At 37.2% G+C, this 22,928-nt stretch overlaps 1 protein-coding gene and 1 long non-coding RNA gene across 2 annotated transcripts in view; both read left to right on the top strand.

Annotated features, from left to right (window-relative positions):
* LOC130019975 (platelet endothelial aggregation receptor 1-like) overlaps positions 1–11,489 on the top strand; it is a 108,288-nt gene extending 96,799 nt beyond the window's left edge. Inside the window, exons 5-6 of the mRNA XM_056110572.1 lie at positions 8,879–9,007; positions 11,281–11,489. Coding sequence (XP_055966547.1) covers positions 8,879–9,007; positions 11,281–11,489 — 338 coding nt within the window. The remainder of the gene's footprint in view (positions 1–8,878; positions 9,008–11,280) is intronic.
* A 7,416-nt stretch (positions 11,490–18,905) lies between these two features.
* LOC130020121 (uncharacterized) overlaps positions 18,906–22,928 on the top strand; it is a 49,173-nt gene continuing 45,150 nt past the window's right edge. The window contains exon 1 of the long non-coding RNA XR_008791953.1: positions 18,906–19,036. This is a non-coding gene — a long non-coding RNA (uncharacterized LOC130020121). The remainder of the gene's footprint in view (positions 19,037–22,928) is intronic.

Below are 22,928 nucleotides of genomic sequence, written 5' to 3' on the forward strand. Positions count from 1 at the left end.
CCCTCAAAGTGGTAGCAGTGAGTCATGCATTACAATATAAATTAAAAAAAATAATTTGTGATACTGTAACATTTTATATAAACACTGTTGTGTTGGGCAGAGTCACTTTGATTTTTCTAATAGTATTACTTTTTAAAGAACACAAAATCTTGTAGCCACTTTTGTGAAAAAGGACAAGATTATGATCAGGTAACTCATGGGAAAAAGAGGTCTTCCCAGAAGAATTTACACAACCGGAAGGGTTGCACAGCAAAGTATTTGTAATGACTTCAGCTTGGGTTTCTACAGTCATTAGGAGCCTCAACAAAAGCATATTTTATTTTTTTCCCTTATTGTCTGTTAGTCCTTCATGTTAGAAAATCCTCCCATTGTCGTGTTTTAAAAATCTCCCTTTCATCATGTCACAGTGGAATGCGAATGATGCTTTTGTGGGCTTACTGACAGTGAGGTAAAGGAACTGAGACTCTCACACACACCCATTCCAAGTCATCTATTAAATGTTGTGATCAGTTCTTCCTTGACCACTTATTAATAAAGTTAAGAAACTCTCTTAGATAGTAAAGCCAGAAATGCTAAGTATCTGAACAATTCAGAAATTATGCTGTAATAATATCAACTTCAACAATCAGTAATTCATTCAAAAATGAATGTCTAGACCAACAGCAAACTACATAAATAGATGCTCAGAAGCTGAATCAGATCCTATTTATTGCTCTCGTATTTGTAACAACCCAGCCAAGAAAGAAAAGAAAACTCTTTTTGATTTACCACCATAGGTCTTTGAGTCTTTGTTTTAAATGCTACATTATAACTCCTTACATTGAGCCTCTTTTACGTAAAGAAATCTGGAAGGTAAAATATGCTGAAGGACACTAGTGATAATGAAAGAAGTGACAATCGAGAAACAGGGATGGCAAATAAAGAGCAGAGATGCAACGAACAGAACTTAATTCTTCTCCAATATGAACTCTTTTCAAACCTATTTAGTTTTCCTTATGCCATACTCCAGAGATGAGAAATTTTTTAATGAATCCTTAAATTATTATTCAATTATAGGTCTTCAGGACTTAATCTAACCAACTTGTGTGTGTGTCCCCACACCATCACTCCTAACACACACACACACACACACACACACACACACCACCACCACCACCACCAATTTGTTTGAATTAGACACAGCCATGGAAGTCAAAATGTCTACGAGAGTGTTTTGTAAATTGAAAAACTCTCAGCAAGCCATTTGAATTTCTTTAAAAAAAAATGACATTGCATTATTTAGGAGTTAAAGCAAAAGTGCTCACTGCTCAGTCAATAAAAAGAAAACAACACAACCCAGCCTAGTGGCTGACAAGTGACACAAATACAGTACGTGCTAATGTGCAGAGAGAAACAACCTTGAGAATTTAAACCAGCTGCACCAGAAAAAAAAAATCTTTATCCAGATATGTGGTCCCTCATGAATTATACTATTATTTTAGTTGATTTCACCTGACATCACCCTATGATTTTCTTCAGTGACAAGAAAATTGCAGCCGGCCCTTGACAGTTGGTCACAAATTGACTGAACAAAACAAAATCAAACAGTGAAGTAATCCCCAAGTAAATTTAATGAAACCAAAATCCCAAAGGGCAGCACACTTCTGTAGGCATTGGTCTTATTTAATAAATTTTTCTCTGCTTTTGCTTTTAGAGCTATATTTACACAGACAAATTTAATTCATTGGGTTTACATTTCCTCTTCCCCTTAGTTTGTCTACCAGGCACATACGGGGAGGAGTGTAAACAGGTATGTCAGTGTTCTGCCAGCAATGAGGAGTGTCATCCAGCTACAGGGAGATGTACCTATCTGCCTGGCTACGGTGGAGGTCGCTGTCATCTCTGCCAATGTGCTTATAATTTATGGAGGATGCACCGATAAGGCAGTCAGCACTCAGAATGCCAAAAGGAAAGTGTTAATTTAAGCTTCTAATTTGTAAAAAATCCTATGGGAATTGTTATTGAAATGATTGAAGCTTATACTATCCTGTGCAACTGATTCTTCCATTTTTCTCCATTCTTATTCAAAATAAGTCAAAGAAAAACACAAGAAAGCAATCAATAAAGTAAAAAAAAAAGAAGAAAAAATAAACATAATTATAAATCAACACGCAGAAAATAACAAGATATTTAAAGTGATTCATAAAGTTAGTTCCAGGTCCTGATAGGAACAATTAGATTAAACAAATTGTTATTCTTAAATAAAAACAACTGCTTTTTGAAAGGAAAAATGCCAGTTGGCTCATTGTTATATAATAAAAAAGAATAGTCCGTAGGCCAAACACCTTCTATTGATTTGTTCAGACGTTTTAACATCGAAAATAGTTATAGGAGAACACATAATAAAAAGTCCCAATGAGTAAGTAAAAACGTTCAGTCAGCTACTTAATTTTTAAGGTTGTGATTATTTATAATGTGCTTTTTATAGGTTTAAAATGAAATGATTTGGCTTTGGCTGAATTTTTCCCTAAAGTTGGCCTCTGATACCCTTTTTGCCTCCCTGGATGTTCCTATAGCAGATTCCTTCTATTTTACCTTCCTGATTCTGTAAGTATATGGGTGAATTTTTTTCTTTTTATTTCTTAACCAAACAACATCTAACACACATAAAGTCATTACTAAGCTCTTAATTTTTGGTTTCTACAGTCCATTGAATATTTTCAACATTACTTTTCATTTTTCCAAATTTAATATATCTCTAGCTAATTAATCTTTAATATGGAAACATAACCAGCAAGTACAGTTGCTCCAACTTATAGTTCACTAAAACAAGAAATTAGCAAAATTTTCATTATTTTTGTGGTAATGGCAAATTTAAAGCACCTTATGCTGGAAAAAGACTATTCCTCACATTTGAGATTAATAGACTTTTTGAAGAAGAATTTCTTCTCAGTATTAGGAGTCTTTTAGATTAATAAACTATTATCACGTTTTCTATCGCTTTAAATACATTTGTATATTTTCTTATATTTAGTAATAAACTTCATATAGCTTAAGTGTATTTCAGAAACAAAAGTACCTAAAATTGAAGAAAGATAGTTTCTTCTAAAAGTGAGATTGGATCCGGGAACCACTTTCTACCTAGTCCTATTGGCTTAGTTACAAATAACACATGGTTGGAGTTTCTGCCGAGGTTTTGGCAATACCAATTGCAATTATAGGATTGAGAAAATGAGTTCAAGAAATTTTTCATAAAAGGTGTAGCTGGCTTAGAAGTCAATGTTTTGGCAGCCAAACACAACTGGACTTTCATGTTCTTAAATTCGAAGTTGAAATCAAAATGTTCCTCAGCGCAGGTCAAAGGAAGCAAGCTTTCCATAGGAATATCACCCTAAGTGTCCATGATTTACGATAGACAGATGACTAAGTCTCAACAAATTGGTAGCATGTGGGACAAACACAAGTGCTCCATTAAGTGTGAATTCATCATGTACCGTATTCAGTGAGCAATAAGAAATTGTAAAATAACTATAGACCTGACGATCTTTTACTTCTCTTAGCAATACTCAGTGTTCATAACTCTCGGAGACAATTTGTAACATTGGCATTTTGAAGTGTTCATTTGTGTGTGTGTGGGGGGGAGTTTAGGGTGGTATATCCTGCATACCAAGTGTTGCTCTGGGTTTACTGTTAGTTTTATAGTTAGACGCCTTCTGTATTTCCCCTGGGGACCATATACAGAGGCAGGTGTTGAATCAGATTTGACTGTATAAATGCCTTAACCCTTGTACTAACTCTCCAATCTGGTGTGTTTATTTTTGGATGAGAGAGAGTAGCACTTGGAACTTGGACTTCACACATGTAAGGAAAATGATCAAACATGGAATCATTCTTTGGTCCAAGCACTAAAAATTTAAAACCCTAGTAAGCTAGTTCTATGAAAGTATTCCTAAGAGCAGCCCATGGTTCAATCAGAATGTTTTGAGAAACGTTGGGTTGCTAACTAGTGAAACAGTACTGGGGGAGAAATGACATCAAGACACTAATAGAAATTTAGTTTAATATCTTTGCTCATAACTCTAAAATTTTACACAGAAAAATTTTGCATCTATTTTAAAAAATAAAATCGGGGAGCGATTATGCAGCGGTAATGGAGTTGCCTTGCATATGGCCAACCAGGTTTGATTCTCTGTATCCCATATGGTCCACTGAGTACCACCAGGAGTAATTACATGTGCAAAGCCAGGAGAAATCCCTGAGAATCACCAGGTGTGTCCCAAAAAGCAAAAACATTAAAAATTAAAAGACAAAACTGTGCAACAATTGTTAGTATATGGCAAGTTAATAGAAAACATTGCATGAAACACAAACTCATGATTTCCATTTGTACTGGACCCAAGTGTCATAGGATTCAGTCCACAACTTTTGTTTTTTCTTTTTTCAATAAAATATTAAATGTCATTTGCATTATCAAAGTAACAAATTATATTATTAGCATTCATATTATCATTTTCTTTTAATATTTACATAAATCAGGTTTCTCCTCATATCTGAGTCAGTCTCCTAGAAGGAATTGGCCTATTTTAAGGAGGGGCTGGGGGGCGTGGGGTGGGATTCTCACTTTTCAATGAAAGCTCACTAATCATCTCTTGCCATATAGGCTACATTTTACAGCAAAAATAATCATAAAATTTTCAACAAAAGTCTAGTAGTGATCAAAATTGAACTAAAGGAAAAGAGGGAAGGAAGATCAAATTTCACCCAAACAAAGGATATGTAAAAGGAAATACACTCTAGGTAGGTGTTTCCTTGTTAAATTTAGTGACGTGAAATTAAGGGATGTACAAATAGTCTCCCAAAGTCAAACTTTTTACACACACACACACACACACACACACACACACACACACACACACACACAATGATTTAAGAAAACAGAATTGTCACCAAACAATCCCTGTGTAAAAAAGTGGACATTTCTGTAAATACAGATGAACTCTTGATCTAAATTGAACGTTTTTCAGAACTAAGAAGTTATAACGTATAAAGTCTTTCATCAGATGGCTTACATCAGTAGGTTAAATTTTTTAACTTTTAATGTATCCATTTCAAAAGTATGAATGAGTTGAATGCTAAAAATCAATCGATTTCTTTACAAGGAAAGAACAGCAAGTTGACCAAACTTAAAATCACTCTTAAAATAATTTGTAAAATGGATATATGATAAATGGAAATCATATTTCTTGTTAACTTCAACTTACATGAAAGTTATTTCAAAATATACACCTATACACATATTAGTTATTTAAATTCACCAATCAACTATGCATAAGTTTTCTTTTCAATTGAGATGTTCTGGTTTTTGGTTAGCAAAGTTATAATCAGAGTTTAGGATTTGACTCTTTAGGAATAACATAAGTTTCACTTTTTAAGATGTTGTTCTTTTCCTTACTTGGAAGGAAGAATTAATTTCCCCTTTCACTTCACAGTAACTTGACTCCAGAATTTTCTATGCCAATCAATTCTTATTAACAGAAACTTCTTTATGTAAATAACTTTTCAGCAGTATATCATATCTTACTGTTTCAGAATCCATACTTTCCGCTTGTGTTGCATGCATTTTCTGTAATATCAAGTAGCCAAACTTTCAAATTATCAAACATAGTAAAAACTACTAAAGTTTACATTCTAAAAAACTGACCACATGACAGACACGAAGCTTTTCATATCTTAGTGATTTGAAGAGGAAGAGCATGATGCTTTCTTGCAATAATTTTTTGTGTGTTTTTAGACAAATCTGTTAAATTTTTCTGAGTGAAATAGAATAACTTGCTTAAAAGACTAAAAATATAACACAACTAAGTATATAATTTTGTCGGTCAAGTACCTATAAAGAACTGACATCTCTAAGAAAGAATGAATGTCAAAAATGTGAATATTTTTATTTTTATAGATAGGACTAAGAATATGCATTTTAACAGAGAAAATATCCCTTGGAATAAATAATTTTATAGTGTTTCTCTTTGTGTCTTCACCAGAGACACAAAGAAACCAAAATAAAAACCAGAATAAAGGAAGAAAAAGAGTAATCACTCTTTGAGATTCACAGGAGTTTGAAACTAGGTTGTGTGTATGTATATGTGTGTGTGTGTGTGTGTGTGTGTGTGTGGCAAACAAAAACATATATGGCTTCCACCTCTAAATCTTGCTACCTATGAACATTTTGTATTGTTCTTTGTTGGGTAACATTGCTTTGTCCTTCAAGAAGCTTAGGTTTTGATCTGGTTACACCCACCTCAGTGCTCCTGAAGCACTTCCACTTCCATTGTGTTTATCTGTAAACAGTCTTCCCTATGCTCTCCCACCCAGTTAATCAGCTTTCCCCTTAATCAGACTTTGTTAATTTGTAAGATCAGTTTCCCAGAAATCTATGATATTATATGTATGAGTGAAATATTGCCCTTTTCCTCTCCTTATGCTTTATGAATAGTTTACCTTAAGGTAATATCCTTTTTGTATAGATACAGAAAGAACGTTAACATTATGCTTTGTAACTTATGATTTGATTGGCCTTGAATATTATTCACTCCTGGGCATCTGCTTTCTCGACTTAAGCCTCAGTTGCCCTTAGTTCCTAACACCCCAAAAGCAGGGTCCCGACGAGGGACTGAATAGACCCAGGGCAAGCAGTGAGCTACCCTGGCAGCGAAATGGGCCAGGCCAAAGTGCCACGATTCTTAACTATAAGTTAAGAGTTTGATCATAGACAAATGCTGTCATGATCCAAAGGTAACGACAAGACTAGGATCCTGCTAGGGGTGGGAAAGACTATCTGGCCTGAGCACCGTAGTCTGAGATCGAGATGGCCCTAGGAGAGCAATTCTATAAGTTTAAGATATTTCTTACTGTATCCATACAAAATGATTTATATAATATTTTATATGCTTGTCGGACAAGGAGAGGAGAGGCACGCCCATGGAATTCTGCTCTAGGGTGGGTCCTCCTGCTAAGGAAGGATCTGTCCTAGGAGCGGTCTTCCCTGAGGCTAAGATTTCTACCCCTGTTCATCTCCACCCCTATTGATTGTGACCACACCTATGTGTAATTGTTCCCCCAATTCCTCAGGAGAGAGGATTTAACTGTACTGTAGGAGGGAGACAGGGGCAGGAGAAGGAAGAAGAGAGTTCAGAGAGGGGCAGAAGGAAGAAGCAGAAGTTCAGAGAGGATCAGAAGGAAGAGGAGGATGAAGGGGGATGGGGAAGGAGAATGAAGTAGCATGGGAGCAGAGACAGGAGAGACGAGGAGAAACAGAGAGAGATGGGAGCAGATAGAGAGATAGAGAGACAAGGGGAGAAGAGGAAAGAATCAGAATAAACTACGACTAATACCAACCAGCCTGGCCCTCGTTCCTTCCCCCGCCTGACCATCGCCATCGACCTCTCCGGGGTGGTAGAAGGGTGAGACTACCGAACGCGGGTGGCGGGAGAGATAGAGCCGCCGCCGTGTGGGTGCCGCGCGCCCCCAATTTGTGTGAGTTTACACAGTTCTTTATTAAGTGATCTTTAAAATACATGATAAAAGAAAGGAGGCAAGCTAATTTAATTACTTATCTATCCTTTCAACAAAAATGTCTTTCAAAAGAAAGATACTAAAACCACATAAAATCTTTTGACCCAGGGAGATGTCTGTCAATGATTGTGCCAAAAGATAGCAATGGCTACTGTTGCTGTGAGGGTTCTCTGAGTTTGTTAATGTGCTAGATACTCCTAGTAGTTCACTGCAATACCTCAAAAGGTCTACACTATTGTTAATTCCTTTAGAAATGAAGAGTCAAAGGCTCAAAGAAAAAAAGGTAATTAAAGTAGCAATAGTGGAAGAAATAGGGTTGAAGTCATAGTCAAAATTATTCAATTTTTTATTGCAAATATATTACAACAATGAAAATAGTCATCTTTAACAGTTGATGGAGTTGTAGGCAATAAATATTTCAAGTTATTTTTCTTTCTAGCTCTTTATTTTTTAATCTTAAGGTGGCATTGAATCAAATCATCCTGAGGTTTCTTGAAACTTAAACTTCCATGATTTTAAGACAGTAACATCAGGCATTCTATAAAACATACAAGAAGTCACAATTGAAGTTCTGGAAAGTTTATCCAATGTTTCAGTTTCTGCTACATTTTATTTATTTATTTATTTTTTTAATTTTGCTTGTGAAACACCATGAGGTACAGTTGTAGACTTACCAATTTTTGTGCTTGGGTTGATGCATGCTGAAAATTGCTACATTTTATTTTCTCTGCTTTGTACTTCCCAGCTTCTGCTTGATTTAGATGAGATAAGTAATTTGTTATCTCCTGAAAAGAACTTATTGAAGACTTAATAGCTCTTTAAGAAAATAATTTAATATTAAAATACATTTTTCTCTTTTCTCATAAGGCCTTTTCAGCTTTGAAGTCACTTCCGTCTTCTTAGCTCTTTTTTCTTCAGACTAAACTCCCCCATAGTTCAATAATTGCACAGATAACACCGTTTTCCACTGCTCTTTAATGCATTCAACATCTCTTTATCTTGAAATCTTGCTATTTAATCATCTCTCGGTATCATCAGACTGGGCTGCACATCCATAAATACAAATGAATAGAAATTTGAGAAACTCACCAAAAATGAACACACTTTCCCTTACACACTTGGTGCTTTTTAAAATTATTACCTGTATTAAACATAACCAGATAAACTATCTTATGTTTTTGTACAAGACCATGAGTCAATTCCATAGCTTGAAGGTGATTTAAAATATCAAACCATGTTAATTGGAATGTTGATATGATCACATGCCTGTGGTATAAATTTAAACACTAATTCAAATTACAAAACCAAATGTTTTATTCTTTTGGAACAGGATGCCCTGAAGGCACTTATGGTCCATATTGTCAAAGGATATGTAAGTGCTTGAATGGTGGCAGCTGTGATACTGCAATTGGCACCTGTGACTGCCCTCCTGGCTTTATTGGGGCTGACTGCAATCAAAGTAAGTTACTCAACCTATGACGATGCTAAAGTCAAGATTTTAAGGACTACACCTTGGAAGCAAATATTATTGTTATTATTGTACTTAATAGTTTACTATAGTGATAGAAAAGACACTAGCACTAGCAATATCCTCCAGTTGTTCAACGATTTGCTCGAGCGGGCCCAGTAATGTCTCCAGTGTGAGACTTGTTTCTCCATTGTGAGATTTGTTGTTACTGTGTTTGGCATATCAAATACGTCAGTCACAGGTAGCTTGCCAGGCTTTGCCGTGTGGGCGAGATATCTTGGTAGCTTGCTGGGCTCTCCAAGAGGGGCTGAGGAATCGAACTCGGGTCGGCCAGGTCGGCCACATGCAAGGCAAATAGAAAAGACAATCTAACCTAACTGGCAGGTTCAAGCACCTGTATCTCAGGAATGTAAGTGAGGGCTGAATCAGTGAGCGAAGTCAAAGGAAGTCTTTAGCTCATAACCTCTCCTATCACATAAAGGGAAATCAAGTCAATATCAGAAAATCAATTTTATATGATCAAAACAGAATTGAGGATTGTTGTGCATCTGTTGTCAAATTCATTGTCAGAAGTTCCACAATTTTATCTGCTCTCAGAGACTGCTCAAAGTTAAACTATTCGAGAAAGTAATCAGATACCAAAAATTCAGAAACCTTAACTGAGTTATCACAAAAAGAATGACTGATGTAAAATTTAAGAAGGCAGACCAGAGATGTAGCAGAACATGATTATGGTCATTGTAAGGAGCTTGAGGGAGTAGTGAATAGGAAAGTATGACACGGAAGTGGTCCTAGGAATACGGTATTATTTGACCTATTGTGAAGAATATTCATTCTGTGAACCTTCTTCCGGTAACTCAATTAGATTTTCACCCCATCATTTATCTTATGCTTCACAATTCAAATAGTAAAAGTACCATCTTATACAGTGACTGTGAACTTGCGATCATTTTATTTGGAAGAATGATAATGAAGTTTGTGACTAGATAGAATGCTAAGTGATTATATGTTAAACAAATACTCAAAATATATCTCTTGCTAAGGTAGGTAGTTGCTAAGTCTTCACTGTATGAGAGTAATTTTGGGTGCTTAATTGTTTTGCCCCACCACCCGGCTGCACTAAGAATAAAAGATTCATGAGACCAACCCCTGGCTGCAGGTAGAGGGATATTTAAGCCTACTAGGTACTACTTCTGTAGCTTCAAGATAGCCATGTTATCTTTGAGTTAAAGCCAGCCATACTAATCTCATTGGTTCCTTTGTATTTGTGAGATAATATTCATGAGATAATAATCAATGAAAATTATCTCAGGATTTTCTTTTTTGTTAATAATGGATTAAATAAATTGTACATAAGAGAATCAGGAGAAGATTTATAATTTTCTCAGGACCAAGCATCTTCCAAAGCTATGGTTTCCTTGAACATTGGGAGTATTTTGCATCAGAAATCCTTGATCTTGTACCTGAGCACTTTTTTTGTTTTGTTTTGGTTAGGTAGATCAGAGCCAATTTTACAATCTTGCTTTTACAAATTCTAAGAATTAGAGTATTCATCAATACTGTTATTGTAATTTTATTGCACTTGATTTTCAGATACTTATTTGTCTTTGTTTGTTTTATGTTTTTTACTAAGTTCAGTGAATTTTCAGAATGGGAATTCCGTGAAAATTAAGCAAAGAAATGAATAAATGTGGGTTAGTTAATAAATTAGCATTGACTTTATTTGTTTTGATTTGGCACAGACTGATGCTCAGGATTTATGCCTAGCTCTGTGCTCAGGAATTGCTCTAGGTGGTGCTCAGGTGAACCCTAAGTGGTGCTGGGAATTGGACCCGGTTTGATGACATGCAAGAAAAATGGCTAATCCATTGTACTGTCTCTCTGGTCCCAATCTTTGACATGATTAAATAAATTTACTGTAAATGATAAAATCATTCAATATTATCTCACTATTTTCTTTCTTACTAACTAACTATATAAATTATACATAAGAGAATAAAGTATGCACAAATATTTGGAGATGTAAACATAATAGATTGACACATAGAAGTGTAAACTGAAATCCAAGAATGACTTAGAGAAAGAATACTCAAGGTTTTCACACACACAGGCACTTCCTCATACAACTATTAATAAACCAAGCTAATTTTAAGTTATTTTATAATGTAATGAAAGTGTTTTATACTTGGTTGTAAATTCCTGGCATCAACTAAGATTGCATTAATATTTGGTTTTATTTTGTTTTGCTTCGCTTCTTCCTGCAGCCTGTCCTGAAGGTTACTATGAGCAGAATTGTACTCTGATGTGTTTCTGTGGCTCAGGACAGTGTGACCCGGCCACTGGAGAGTGCCAGTGTCCATATGGCCAAGTAGAAACCAGGTGTCAGCAAGGTAACAATGACCACCAGGTCACTTTGCCCATCCAAGAGCTAAGTATGAATGCAAACTTGACGTCTGTACCTACAATTACATAATGATCTTTTATAACACTTTCTTCTTAAATGTGGACATAGTAACATTTAAATAAGAATTCCTGAAGAACTATAAAGGACAGAACCTAGTGGAGGTCTAACAAAAATTTAAAACAAAAACAAAGAAAAATTAATTTGTTGATTAATTTGATAGTTAATAGGTCTTGAAGTATAACATCGTATACCTGAAATATAACATTTTGTAAATCAATATTTTCTCAATTTTTAAAAATGAGACAATAGTATTCATAATTTTCAAGATGCTACTAGAAGATAAATTTGAACAGCCACATAATGAATGGAAATGCTCTGATAAAAAGGCTATTGATCATTAAATCTATTTTATTTCTCTCCTTCCTTTCCTATTGTTCTAGTTATTTTGATGGTCCAGGCTCACATGCCTGATTGTGGTGCTTTAACCAGTGGGTTTCTATATGCCAGATATCAAACATTTGTTGTGGCAAAGGAAATATCCAGGACAGTGCCACTGAGATAATACTTGACAATATAGGGGAAGTATTGGAAATTAAACTTACAACCTCATGCCTGGAAGCCAGTCTATCACAGACCGACATCTCTGAGCCTATTAAATTAGAAATAAGTTTAAAACAAATGTGGAGATTATGATAACATAATAGCAGACAAATATAGAATATTATAAATTATAACCCTTTTGAGGTTTTATCATAACAAGTATAAATTGGAAAGGAACAGAAGGTCTAAATGTAGTACTAAATTTCATCATTAAAGGTTTGTGATGGCAGAGACATAACTGTGTTAAGTTATATTGCTTAAACATGACAACTTAATAAGTATTTTTAGAGCATAATGTTAAATAGGCAGAGCCTGGCAAGCTACCCGTGACGTATTCGATATGCCAAACACAGTAACAACAAGTCTCATGATGGAGACGTTACTGGGCCCGCTCGAGCAAATCGATGAACAATGGGAGGACCGTGAATGTTAAATAACTACTGAAATGGGAAGGAATGGGAGTGCAGATAGATGGTCAGCACCTACACCACCTCTGCTTTGCTGATGACATAGTTGTAATAACACCAAACATTAGCCACGCGGCATAAATGCTGGCCGACTTTGAACGTGAGTGTCGAAATGTCGGACTGCAGCTGAATCTCATGAAGACAATGTTTATGAGAAACGAACTTGTTCCTGACGTTCCATTTGTTCTCAACGGAATGAACATCTCCAAATGCAACAGTTATGTGCACCTAGGTCGAGAAGTCAACATGACGAACAACCTGGCACCTGAGTTGTGCAGGAGGAAGAGAGTGGCTTTGAACGCCTTCAAGAGTATCGAAGAGATAGCTAAGGATGAAGAACCTCCGGCTTTGGGCACATATCTTTGACTCCATGATTCTTTCTGTACTAACATACACCTCAGAGACCTGGGCCCTATGAAAACAGGATGAGAATGCTAATCGGGTCTCCCAAAGAGGAATCGAAAGAGCTATGCATGGAGTATCATGCTTCACATAAGTGAAAGAAGGAATCAGGTGTTCCGACCTCCATCGACAATCAAGAATCAGGGATACTGTCTCATTTGCCAAGGCATTGAAAATCAGATGGGCTGGACACATAATGGGATTTGGAGACGACCACTGGACTAGAGCAGTTATTGACTGGATTCCATGGGACATCAAAAGATCACATGGCCACCCACCTACGAGATGGTCAGACTTCTTTGTCAAGACCTGGAGGATTGTTTTGAGGCTCTTCGTGTTCCTGAAGGGAGCAGACGCCAGTGGGCTACACTAGCATGCAACAGGGACAAATGGAGACGTTACTGGAGCCCACTTGAGCAAATTGATGAATAACGGGATGTCAAGTGATCAAGTGATCAATATTGAATACCACAATTTACAATTTTATGATTAAGAATTTAAGAATGAAAATCTAGGCAACTAAGACCAAGTGGTGAAGGATAATCAGAAAAAATGTGAAGAAATTTCATTTCAATCACCATAGTGGTTAGCAAATAGATACTAAGAAAATCCACTGGATTATTTAATAGTACATGTATCTCTAAAGAAGATGACCTATATTATACAAATCACAAATCATCCTGTTATTCGTCGATAGCCTCGAACAGGCCCAAGTAACGTCTCCTTCATCCTAGCCCTGAGATTATATTCAAGACTCTTTAGGAGAATGAGACCCATCATTGTTACTGGTATTTGGCATATTGGGTACGCCACAGGGAGTTTGCCAGACTCTGCCGTGTGGGCAGGCTACATTCGGTAGCCTGCCAGTTTGTCCAAAGTAGGAATGAGATAATAAGGTGTCATAATAAGATGTCGCGCGGCCGCAAATGCGACCAAACGGTTCTGGGAGCTGGTTTTTATAGTCTCCGAGTCTTGGCCGCTGATGGGATTACACGGCGCCAGGGGGCCAGTTGGTGGGTGTGACCCCTGCCTACTGGAATTTGGAGGATCCGGGTGGAGGATGCTCGGCCCCAATCTGAGTAGGCTTGGAGATCTCGGCCCCGGAGATCTCGGCTTTGTCCCTCTGCCATTACCTTCATGTGTGCAGAGAGTGGTCTCAGCATGGTGGTGGCTGGTCCTGGAGGTTGAAAGATATTATACAAGACTATATTAATTATCCTATGACTTATAGAAAAGCTAGATGTTCAATTTTCTATTGCTCTTCTTTATAAACACAGTAAACACAGTTACAGGAAAGCTCAAACACAGAATCTAGTAAACCCTTATAGAACACTCTGGCCTTAGGGAAGAATATATAGTCACACTTATGTAACAGCAGAATATATAGTCATGTGCCCATGGAACATATTCTAAATTATATGATCCTAGGCGATAAAACAAACCTTAAGAAACTTTAAAAAGTTAAAAATCCCATATAGTTTGTTCTTATATTTGTATCAAATAGAAATCTATTGAAGAAAGGCAGCAAGAGAGTCTCCAAATACTTAAAAACATACATCTAAATAATCTATGAGTTAAACAGAAATTCTCAAGAGAAAAAAAAACTATTAGAGTAAAATTAACTCAAATCCGGGGGAAGCAATAACAGAAGGGGAAAAAAAGAGGGTGAGACCAAGATGGTTAATTAATGGAAATTCACCTAGCATTCACCCGATATTAAGACAAAAATTCTGCACAAAAGCTGAATTAAATAGAGTCTCACCTGCATTCAAGTAGAAAATATTGCTGAATTCAGCCAGTAGAGGAATTCTACTAGTTAGAATTCCTACAACTGTCAGAAGTAGTTAAAAAAAAATAGTTCTGAAAGAGCACTGAGAATGGTGGCCCTGCTTGGATACCAAAAACCTAGGGATAGATTTGACCCGCAAAGTTCCACTACACTAGAAAACAGGGTGGGTGGCACTCAGACTAAGAATTCCGGCATAGTTCCCTCTGTTTAAACATCCTCTAAACTGGGAAGACGTGCCTGAGAAAGAAAACTTGGATTACAGTCAATCCCTGTCATTGTCTCTGTAGATGGTGGTGGTCTGGCTAGGGGCCACCTTGGTTGAGCTAAACCCCACCCACCCCAGGACAATAGCAGAAAGTTTACAGCTAGTACTTGGTTAGCCAAACCAATAGACTCCACCCTGCTTATCACTCTGCTGCTAGACGCTCTCTGTACCTTCCAAAGTATTAGCCAGTTGACCAAGAGCCCGAGCTTCCCCCACGTGGCACAGACACTCACAGAAACTGTGATGATGGAGGCTTCAGCTGTTCATTAACACCAGGTCACCACTTTGGTTACCCATCCGCACACAGACCTGTGTAAAAACCGGCCACGCAGAGAACTGCTAACTCAGAATAAACAACCCCCCAACTGTCACCCACGCTTTCTTAGTATTGGTTCTCAGATAACCTGAGGTATTTGTAATTTGAAGCCTACCCCTCATGAGTAAGTTAATTGGGCAGAGTTATCGCTGAACACTCACACCCCCAAATTTCTTGATCACCATCATTAGGTATGCAACTAGCCGAAAGATAACCCTGACTACAAGACATTTAGTATACCAGGTAGCCCACAGACCTCTCCAGACTCAGCACAGACCTATTGCAGTGTAATAGTGACTGCATTCTCAGTTATCTGGGACACATATAAATTGCCTCATGTTTCAGAAGCTTACTCAAACTCAGTGCCACAAGCCTACCCAAAAGAGTGAAATATCACAGCACAGACTGCTGTTTCCGCAATTGATTCAACAATTGGAGCCCAGCCAAAATGGTACCCCAATAGTTACAAAGAACAGTTGTTTTGGGGTACACCCAACTACAATTCCCAGATGTTGCTGAGGCAGCCAGATATTGACTTCAGAGCTGTTTGCAAACATTAGAAGCTGTAAATCTTCAGTCAGAGCCTGATCCTATTAGACGTCAATATTGTAGCTGCTACAGGGAACTTAGGAGCCCAAATCTCCAGCCCCTTCCAGGCTGCACAGTCTCAGGGTAACTGGCACTGAAACAATTCTGTAAGCATCGACTTCTAATTGTTTAGATTAGCTTGTACTCAGATTGTGACTCTCATAAAGTACCAGGCATGAAAATGGAAGAAGTCAATCACATGAATGGATAGGAACAAAAGATGTAGAAGATTTTGAAATACACCAGAATTTTTCAACTTCTCAAAGAAAACATCAAAACAACAATATATCAATGTTAAATTAAATGAAGAAATCAGTGGAAGAGTAGCAATAAAATATAATAAATTATAAAAAATACTTCAGGCAGAAATTAATGATTAAAAAGGTATAGTAGCTGAACTAAAAAATACACAGCAGGTCTAGCAGCAGAATGAAAGAAGCTGAAAATTAAATCAGTGCCGTGAGGACAAACTTGTTGAAACCATTCAAAAGGAAGATAAGAAAGAAGAACTAGGAAAAACATAAGGAATTTATAGAACAGCAATACTAGGAACAACATTTGCATCATAGAGGTTCTGAAATGACAGGAAAGATATATGGGAAAAATTGTTGATGTAATAAGTAGTATTACAATGCCTCTCTTGCAAACCACAGAACCCAGAAGGAGAGAGAGAGAGAGAGAGAGAGAGAGAGAGAGAGAGAGAGAGAGAGAGAGAGAGAGAGAGAGAGAACAAAAGGAAATGCCCTGCCACAGAGGCCGGGTGGGGTGGGGGGACGGGGGGAGGGGTGGGAGGGATGCTGGGACCCGTGGTGGTGGAGGATGGTCACTGCTGGAGGGATGGGTACATGATCATTGTATAACTGAAACCCAAGCACAAAAATTTGTAAGTCTATAACTGTAGCTCGTGGTGTTTCACTAATAAAAAATAAATAAATAAATAAATAAATAAAAAACAAAGAGAGATGGACGGGATGGTGGGGAGAAGGGGGGGGGAGAGTTGGGGGAGGGAGAGAGAGTGGTAGAATCCAAAGTACACTCAAATTTTAAATTCAGTGATTAGAGTAAGTCCGAAATAACTAATGTTTATGGTTAAAAAAATTTGGTGATAATAAAGTTTGAGAGTGAGAACAGGATTAAGTATTTTTCTTTTTAATCGTAATGCCTTTATATCCTGTTTTATATTTTTGTTTTTATATTAAAGTAAAGTAAGTAAAGGCCCTCCCGTTGATCATTGATTTGCTCGAGCGGGCCCAGTAGCGTCTCCATTGGAGACTTTGTTGTTACTCTGTCTGGCATATCGAATACTCTTGGTAGCTTGCCGGGCTCTCCGAGAGGGGCGGAGGAATCGAACTCGGGTCGGCCATGTTGGCTGCGTGCAAGGCAAACGCCCTACCCGCTTTACAAAAATTAATAGTTACTTACTTAAGTCTGGTAAATAGTATTCTAAAAGTGACACCATTTAAAAAACGTTTCTGAGTTGTCTTCACTTTTGTGATTATGTTTCTTGCATTTCTGGGGACTGAACCTAGGGTTTCATACACCCAAAGCAAGTAAGTACTCTAACTGCTAAACTGCATCCCTGGTTCCAATCATTGTTTATTCCTATGTCTTAGAGTTCTGTGTTTTGAGAATTCACCGGTTTGATTAAGGCATCTTTTTGTTGGGGCTGGCAAAATAATGGTCTTCCTGGCTGTGTAGAGGTTTTTGTTGAAAATTAAAGGAAAGCAGAATAGCATCTTTTAATAAAATAGAACTTAGCATTGTTGATTCTGGACAGTGGGTGTTGAAAGAAAAAGACCAAAAATTAATTGAAAGTTAATAAAGTAGCTAATCATGCAAGTGATGATGGTTAACCATTAAATATATAACTATAACTGTTATTTAAATAAAATCAAAATCTTCCTTTCATTTAGTACTAAACTACACCTATTCAATCATATAATAGCAAGAAAGAAAGTAGGATTCGATTCCAGTATATGCATGGTTTGGTGTTAAATAAATACCTTGAGATATGTTTTAAAAAGCAGCTCCTAAATGTCTCTTTTGCTGGCTGAAATAGAAATTATGCTTGATGAAGTGTCAAAAGTTCTTGATTTGAATCTTGGTTCTTATCTTTACTTTACTTACCACTTAAGTCCAAGTAAGATTTAAGGCTATGAGTTTCAGTTTTCTCAAGTGAAAATTAAGAATACTGTTACCCACATCACAAAGTATTTGTGAGTATTCAATGAGATAATTTATGTGGAAAATCATTATGTAAAAATATATGAAATGGAGGGTATAAATGGCAGGAACTTGGCCAAATCTAGCCACAAATGTGTTTGAATTGGCTGCCATAATGCTGGCCTCTGCAGCCCTGTAAAGCAATTTTAATTGGTTGCCAACTTTTAAAGATTGGATGATTTCATGTAAAATATGGATTTGGAGTGTTCCCGAATAAGTCATATTACCTAACAATGTGGGCCTGTATCTTTAGTAGAGAAACCCACTTAATATGCACAGTGAAAAATCTCACATAGAGGATCTTAAGTGCTTGCTTTCGTGACTTTTTCCATCATTGAATTATTCCCCCGTGTCAATGAAAGAGAATCTCAATTTTCCTTATTGCTGGTAAATCTGTCTTTCTAATATCTTAATTCCTCTTGTCAGTACATGTTTGTTTGTTTAACCCTCACTGACCATTGAAGTATTTTTCATATTTCAAAATAAAAGCATTAAATAACAAATTGTTATTCTGTCTTATTTATCAATTACTAGACTAAATATACAAAAAGCTAGCATTAATAATTTGAGATTTGTTCTTTATCTGTTCAGTAAGGCCTCTCCAAGTGCCCAAATAATTAGGTATGGTTATAACTCAACAGTTGATCAGGGAATTAAAATAAGAATACATTATAAACCTGTACTTACAGAAGTAGTAGAAACATGCTAATTATAATTAAAACTCTTTGGACGTTTTTGTTTGCTTTCTAAATGATAACATGATTATTCTATTTATCATAAAGAAAAGCATTTGGTCATATGAAAATTTACTTTGATTTTTAAAATATTTTAATGCAGGGTGTCCCCAAACAAGGTATGGCCCAAATTGTGATCTCAAATGTAACTGCATAAATGATGGGATTTGCAATCCTGCGAATGGAAGCTGTACTTGTGCTCTCGAATGGACAGGAAGTGATTGCAGAAAATGTATGTTGATGCCTTCTTTGACTCAATAAAATCTAGAGAACTCTTCAGTAGTTAATAAAATATGAGATTACTTTCTAAGAATTTAGACAAGTTTAAAGCAAGTTAATTATGAATATCTTGCCAATAAATAATTTTGCTAATTTTTTGTCTTCTTTATTTCTAAATACCTTAATTTAAAAAAATATATTACTGTCGTTGAAGCAATAACACAGTGGGTAGGGCGTTTGCCTTGCACACAGCTGACGGGTTCGACTCCCAGCATCCCATATGGTCCCCTGACCACTGCCAGGGGCAATTCCTGAGTGCAGAGCCAGGAGTAACTTCTGTGCACTCCTGGGTGTGACCCAAAAAGCAAAATAAAGAAATATAAAATAAAAGTTATTACCTATGTTTGAAAGGTCATTTCAGAAGAGAAACAAGAAATAATAAGGATGGAGACTTGCAGCTATGAATATTGTTAGACTGATTTCAAAATCAATTGAAATATGAATTCTACAGTGGAGAGAAAGTAAAAAAGGAATGAAGCCATCAGAATGAAAAATTTTCCTTTTTAGAATTTTTATTAAGATTGTGATTTACAAAGTTATTCATATTTAAACTGTTTCAGGCACACTAAATTCCAAAACCAGTCCCACGTCAGTGCCCACCTCCTTCCACCAATGTCCCCAAGTCTCCTCTCCCCAGCTTGTCTCCTTGGCAGGCATATAATCAATTTATTTCAAATTACTTACTCCAACAAAACTTAAAGTAATGAATGGCAAATGGAATTATCAGAAATTTATCAATAAAAATCAATTTGTGGGCCAGAGCAATAGTACAGTGAAAAGAGCAGTTGCTTGAGCATGGTCAACCTAGGTTTGATCCTCAGAATCTCATATGGTTCCCTGAATTTACCAGGAGTGATCCCTGAGTGCAGAGCTAGGAGTAAGCCCTGAGAACCCTTGGGTGTGGCCCAAGAACCAACACACCTTTCTTAATATAGCAGAGGGCGAGCATATGCACAATTAGTGTTATACTCAATACCACGTGCTGGGAAGTTTGTCCTGTCCTTGGAAAAGCTTTTTGACATTTCTTACAAATCTGTTTTCAGGGCTATGAATTCACTGAGCTGTTGCCTGTCCATGAAGCTCCATATTTTTCATTCAAATCTAAACGACAACGTAGCTGCACAGAGTGTTCTTGTGAAGTGTTCCTTTCTTTAAGCTTTTGTATCAAATCCTTCCTTACTCTTCTAACTTGCAGAGTTTTGTTTGATAGAGCTATTGTATATCTTATGGAATTTTCTTTGTACGTAAGTTCCTTTTATGGTCTTTCTAATTTTTATTTTGTCATCTTGATTCAAAGCGTCTTGAAGATTTCCTACTTGAGTCTTCTATCGCTGGGACGCTTCTAACCTCTTTAATCTCAGTGCCTGTTCTCATCTCTGGGAATTTCTTATCAATGATTTCTTTATTATCTCTTCATCAAATTTACCTTAGGGACTCTGATAATTCTTATTTTTTTTTCTCTTGAACTCAGCCGTAGTTATCTGGTATGTTGTTTATTTCTTTTCAAATTATTTTCTACCTTCTTTTGTTTCCAAGCAGTTTCTTCCTTCTCATCTTGGAGTTCCTTAATTTTATTCTAAGCTTCTGTAATTTTGCTATTTAGAGCTTCTATTGACATTTTATATCACATACTATGTCTTCATTTCAGTCATTTTTGATTGTAGTATTTTTTTCACTTTGTCTCATACTTTTTTGTACTTTGCTATCATTGCTAATGTTACTTTAAAATATTGAATGTCCTCATTATGCCATGCAGACATTGTCTGAGGATCTACTGGTGTTTTTAATGTTTTCAGTAATATCGTGTTTGCTCATTGAACCTGGTGGGATTCTAAATGTTTTTCCACATGGTTTTTTATTGTTATGGCTTGCACTGGAGGAGGTAAGTCTTTGTAATTAGACCCCTTGGAAGATGCTGAGCAATTAGACTGGGAGTGTTCCTTTACTTTTTTCTTTCCACACTTTTTTAGTAGAGCTGTGATTTATAAAGTTATTCATAGATGAATGTAGACATACAATATTGTAGCACCCATACCACCACCAGTGATGACTTCCCTTGACCAATGTTCCCAGCTTCCCCAGAAGCTCAGTATTGTTCCTTTTAATCTGGCTGATAATCTTGTTGGATAGCACATTCTTGGTAATATATTCACTTTATTACAATTTTGTGCTATTTCACCCCATCCTCTGATGACCCAGAGTCTCGTTTAATAGGTGCTGTATCATGCTAAGTGAAATGAGTCAGAAAGAGAGGGACAGATATAGAAGGACTGCGCTCATTTGTGGAGTATAAAACAACATCATATGAGGCTAACACCTAAGGATAGTAGATGCACGGGACAGGAAGACTGCTCCATAGCTGAAGCCTGCCTCACGAGCAAAGGGTAGAAAGCAGATGGAATAGAGAAGCAATCACTAAGAAAATGATGACTTAAGGAACTGGTTGGGATGGGAGATGTGTGCAGAAAGTCGGTAAAGGACCGAACATGATAACTTCTCAGCATCTGTCTTGCAAACCGTAATGCCCCCAAGTAGAGAGAGAGTATGGGGAATATTTTCTGCCATGGAGGCAGGGGGAGGGTGGGAAACGAGGGGTATACTGGGGATATTGGTGGTGGGGAATGTGCACTGGTGGAGGGATGGGTGTTTTTTCATTGTGTGATTGTAACTCAAACATGAAAGAGCTTGTAACTATCTCATGGTGATTCAATAATTTTTTTTCTTAAAGTGACCTGTTTAAAAAGTTTTTCTTTTCCAGTGTGGGTAACTGTATTCATACTTTTATTGTTCCAGATTCATTTTGCCTCTTTCTGATCTTCATAGAAATTGAATTGTCAGTGTATTCTTTTGTGTTCCTCTCTTTCCTGGCAGCAGTACAGTTAGTTGGATTTTTTTTTCCTTGTTAATTTTTTTAGGGGGGTGGCATCTAGTGATACTCAGGTCTTATCCATGGCTCTGTGTACACGGATCACTCCTGGTGGTGCTCAGAGATCATATGCCATGCCAAGGATTAAGCCCTCATAAACCATGTACAAGGCAAGTAATTTAACCCCTGTAACGTCTTCCTTTGAAGACTCGGACATTGTTCCAAAGTAAGGAGCTCTGAAGAAAGAAAACATACGCACAATGTGCATGATCCATTTTCTATCATGCCTAACAAGAGACTCAAGAAAGTTTCATTTTGAAGTACTCTTTTTAGAAAACACTTATTAGGGAGGCCCGGGGTGGTACAGTGATTCTATCCAGTCTTGATTCCCAGAACCACATGGTCTCCTGAACAGCCCTGGGGTGGACCACATAACCCCAGTTTCACAGACCCTGAACAGCATCCTATCCTAAGGACCTCACATTGAACGATTGGTTGTCAGAGAATCATGAGTGCCCCCCCCCCCCCCGTAGGCTTTCTGAGCTTCAGTTCGAAGCTCTACTCCTGCTCCCACCCCCTCCCGCAAAACAGGACTGGGGAAGTGACTCCAAGAGCCCCTGTCCCATCCCAGCACTGCATTATCCCCAGGCAAGGATAGGCCCCCCTAAGCACAAATGGGTGTTCTCTACCACAGAGGCAATTATTAGGCTCGAATCAGTGTGGCAGAGAGTTTGACGCTTTTGCTAGAGCTGTTTCCCCCGTTTTTTCCCTTATTAGCAGATCCTTAATTTTGATGAAGCCTGTTCTTTAGGGAAGGCGTCTCTATTTCTTTCTAGATAGAGGTGAATCCTGATCAATCTAAGCCAGTTGCGGTCTCCTATTCCTTTGATCAGTCATTAGAGGAGGGTTGAGCAGGTGACCCGCAAGCACCATTGAGAAATGGAGCCTACTGTTCTTAGGAATGATTTCCTGGTTTTGA

This window comes from Sorex fumeus, unplaced genomic scaffold, assembly GCF_029834395.1.
Source record: "Sorex fumeus unplaced genomic scaffold, SorFum_2.1 ptg000010l, whole genome shotgun sequence".
Classification (NCBI taxonomy): domain Eukaryota; kingdom Metazoa; phylum Chordata; class Mammalia; order Eulipotyphla; family Soricidae; genus Sorex; species Sorex fumeus.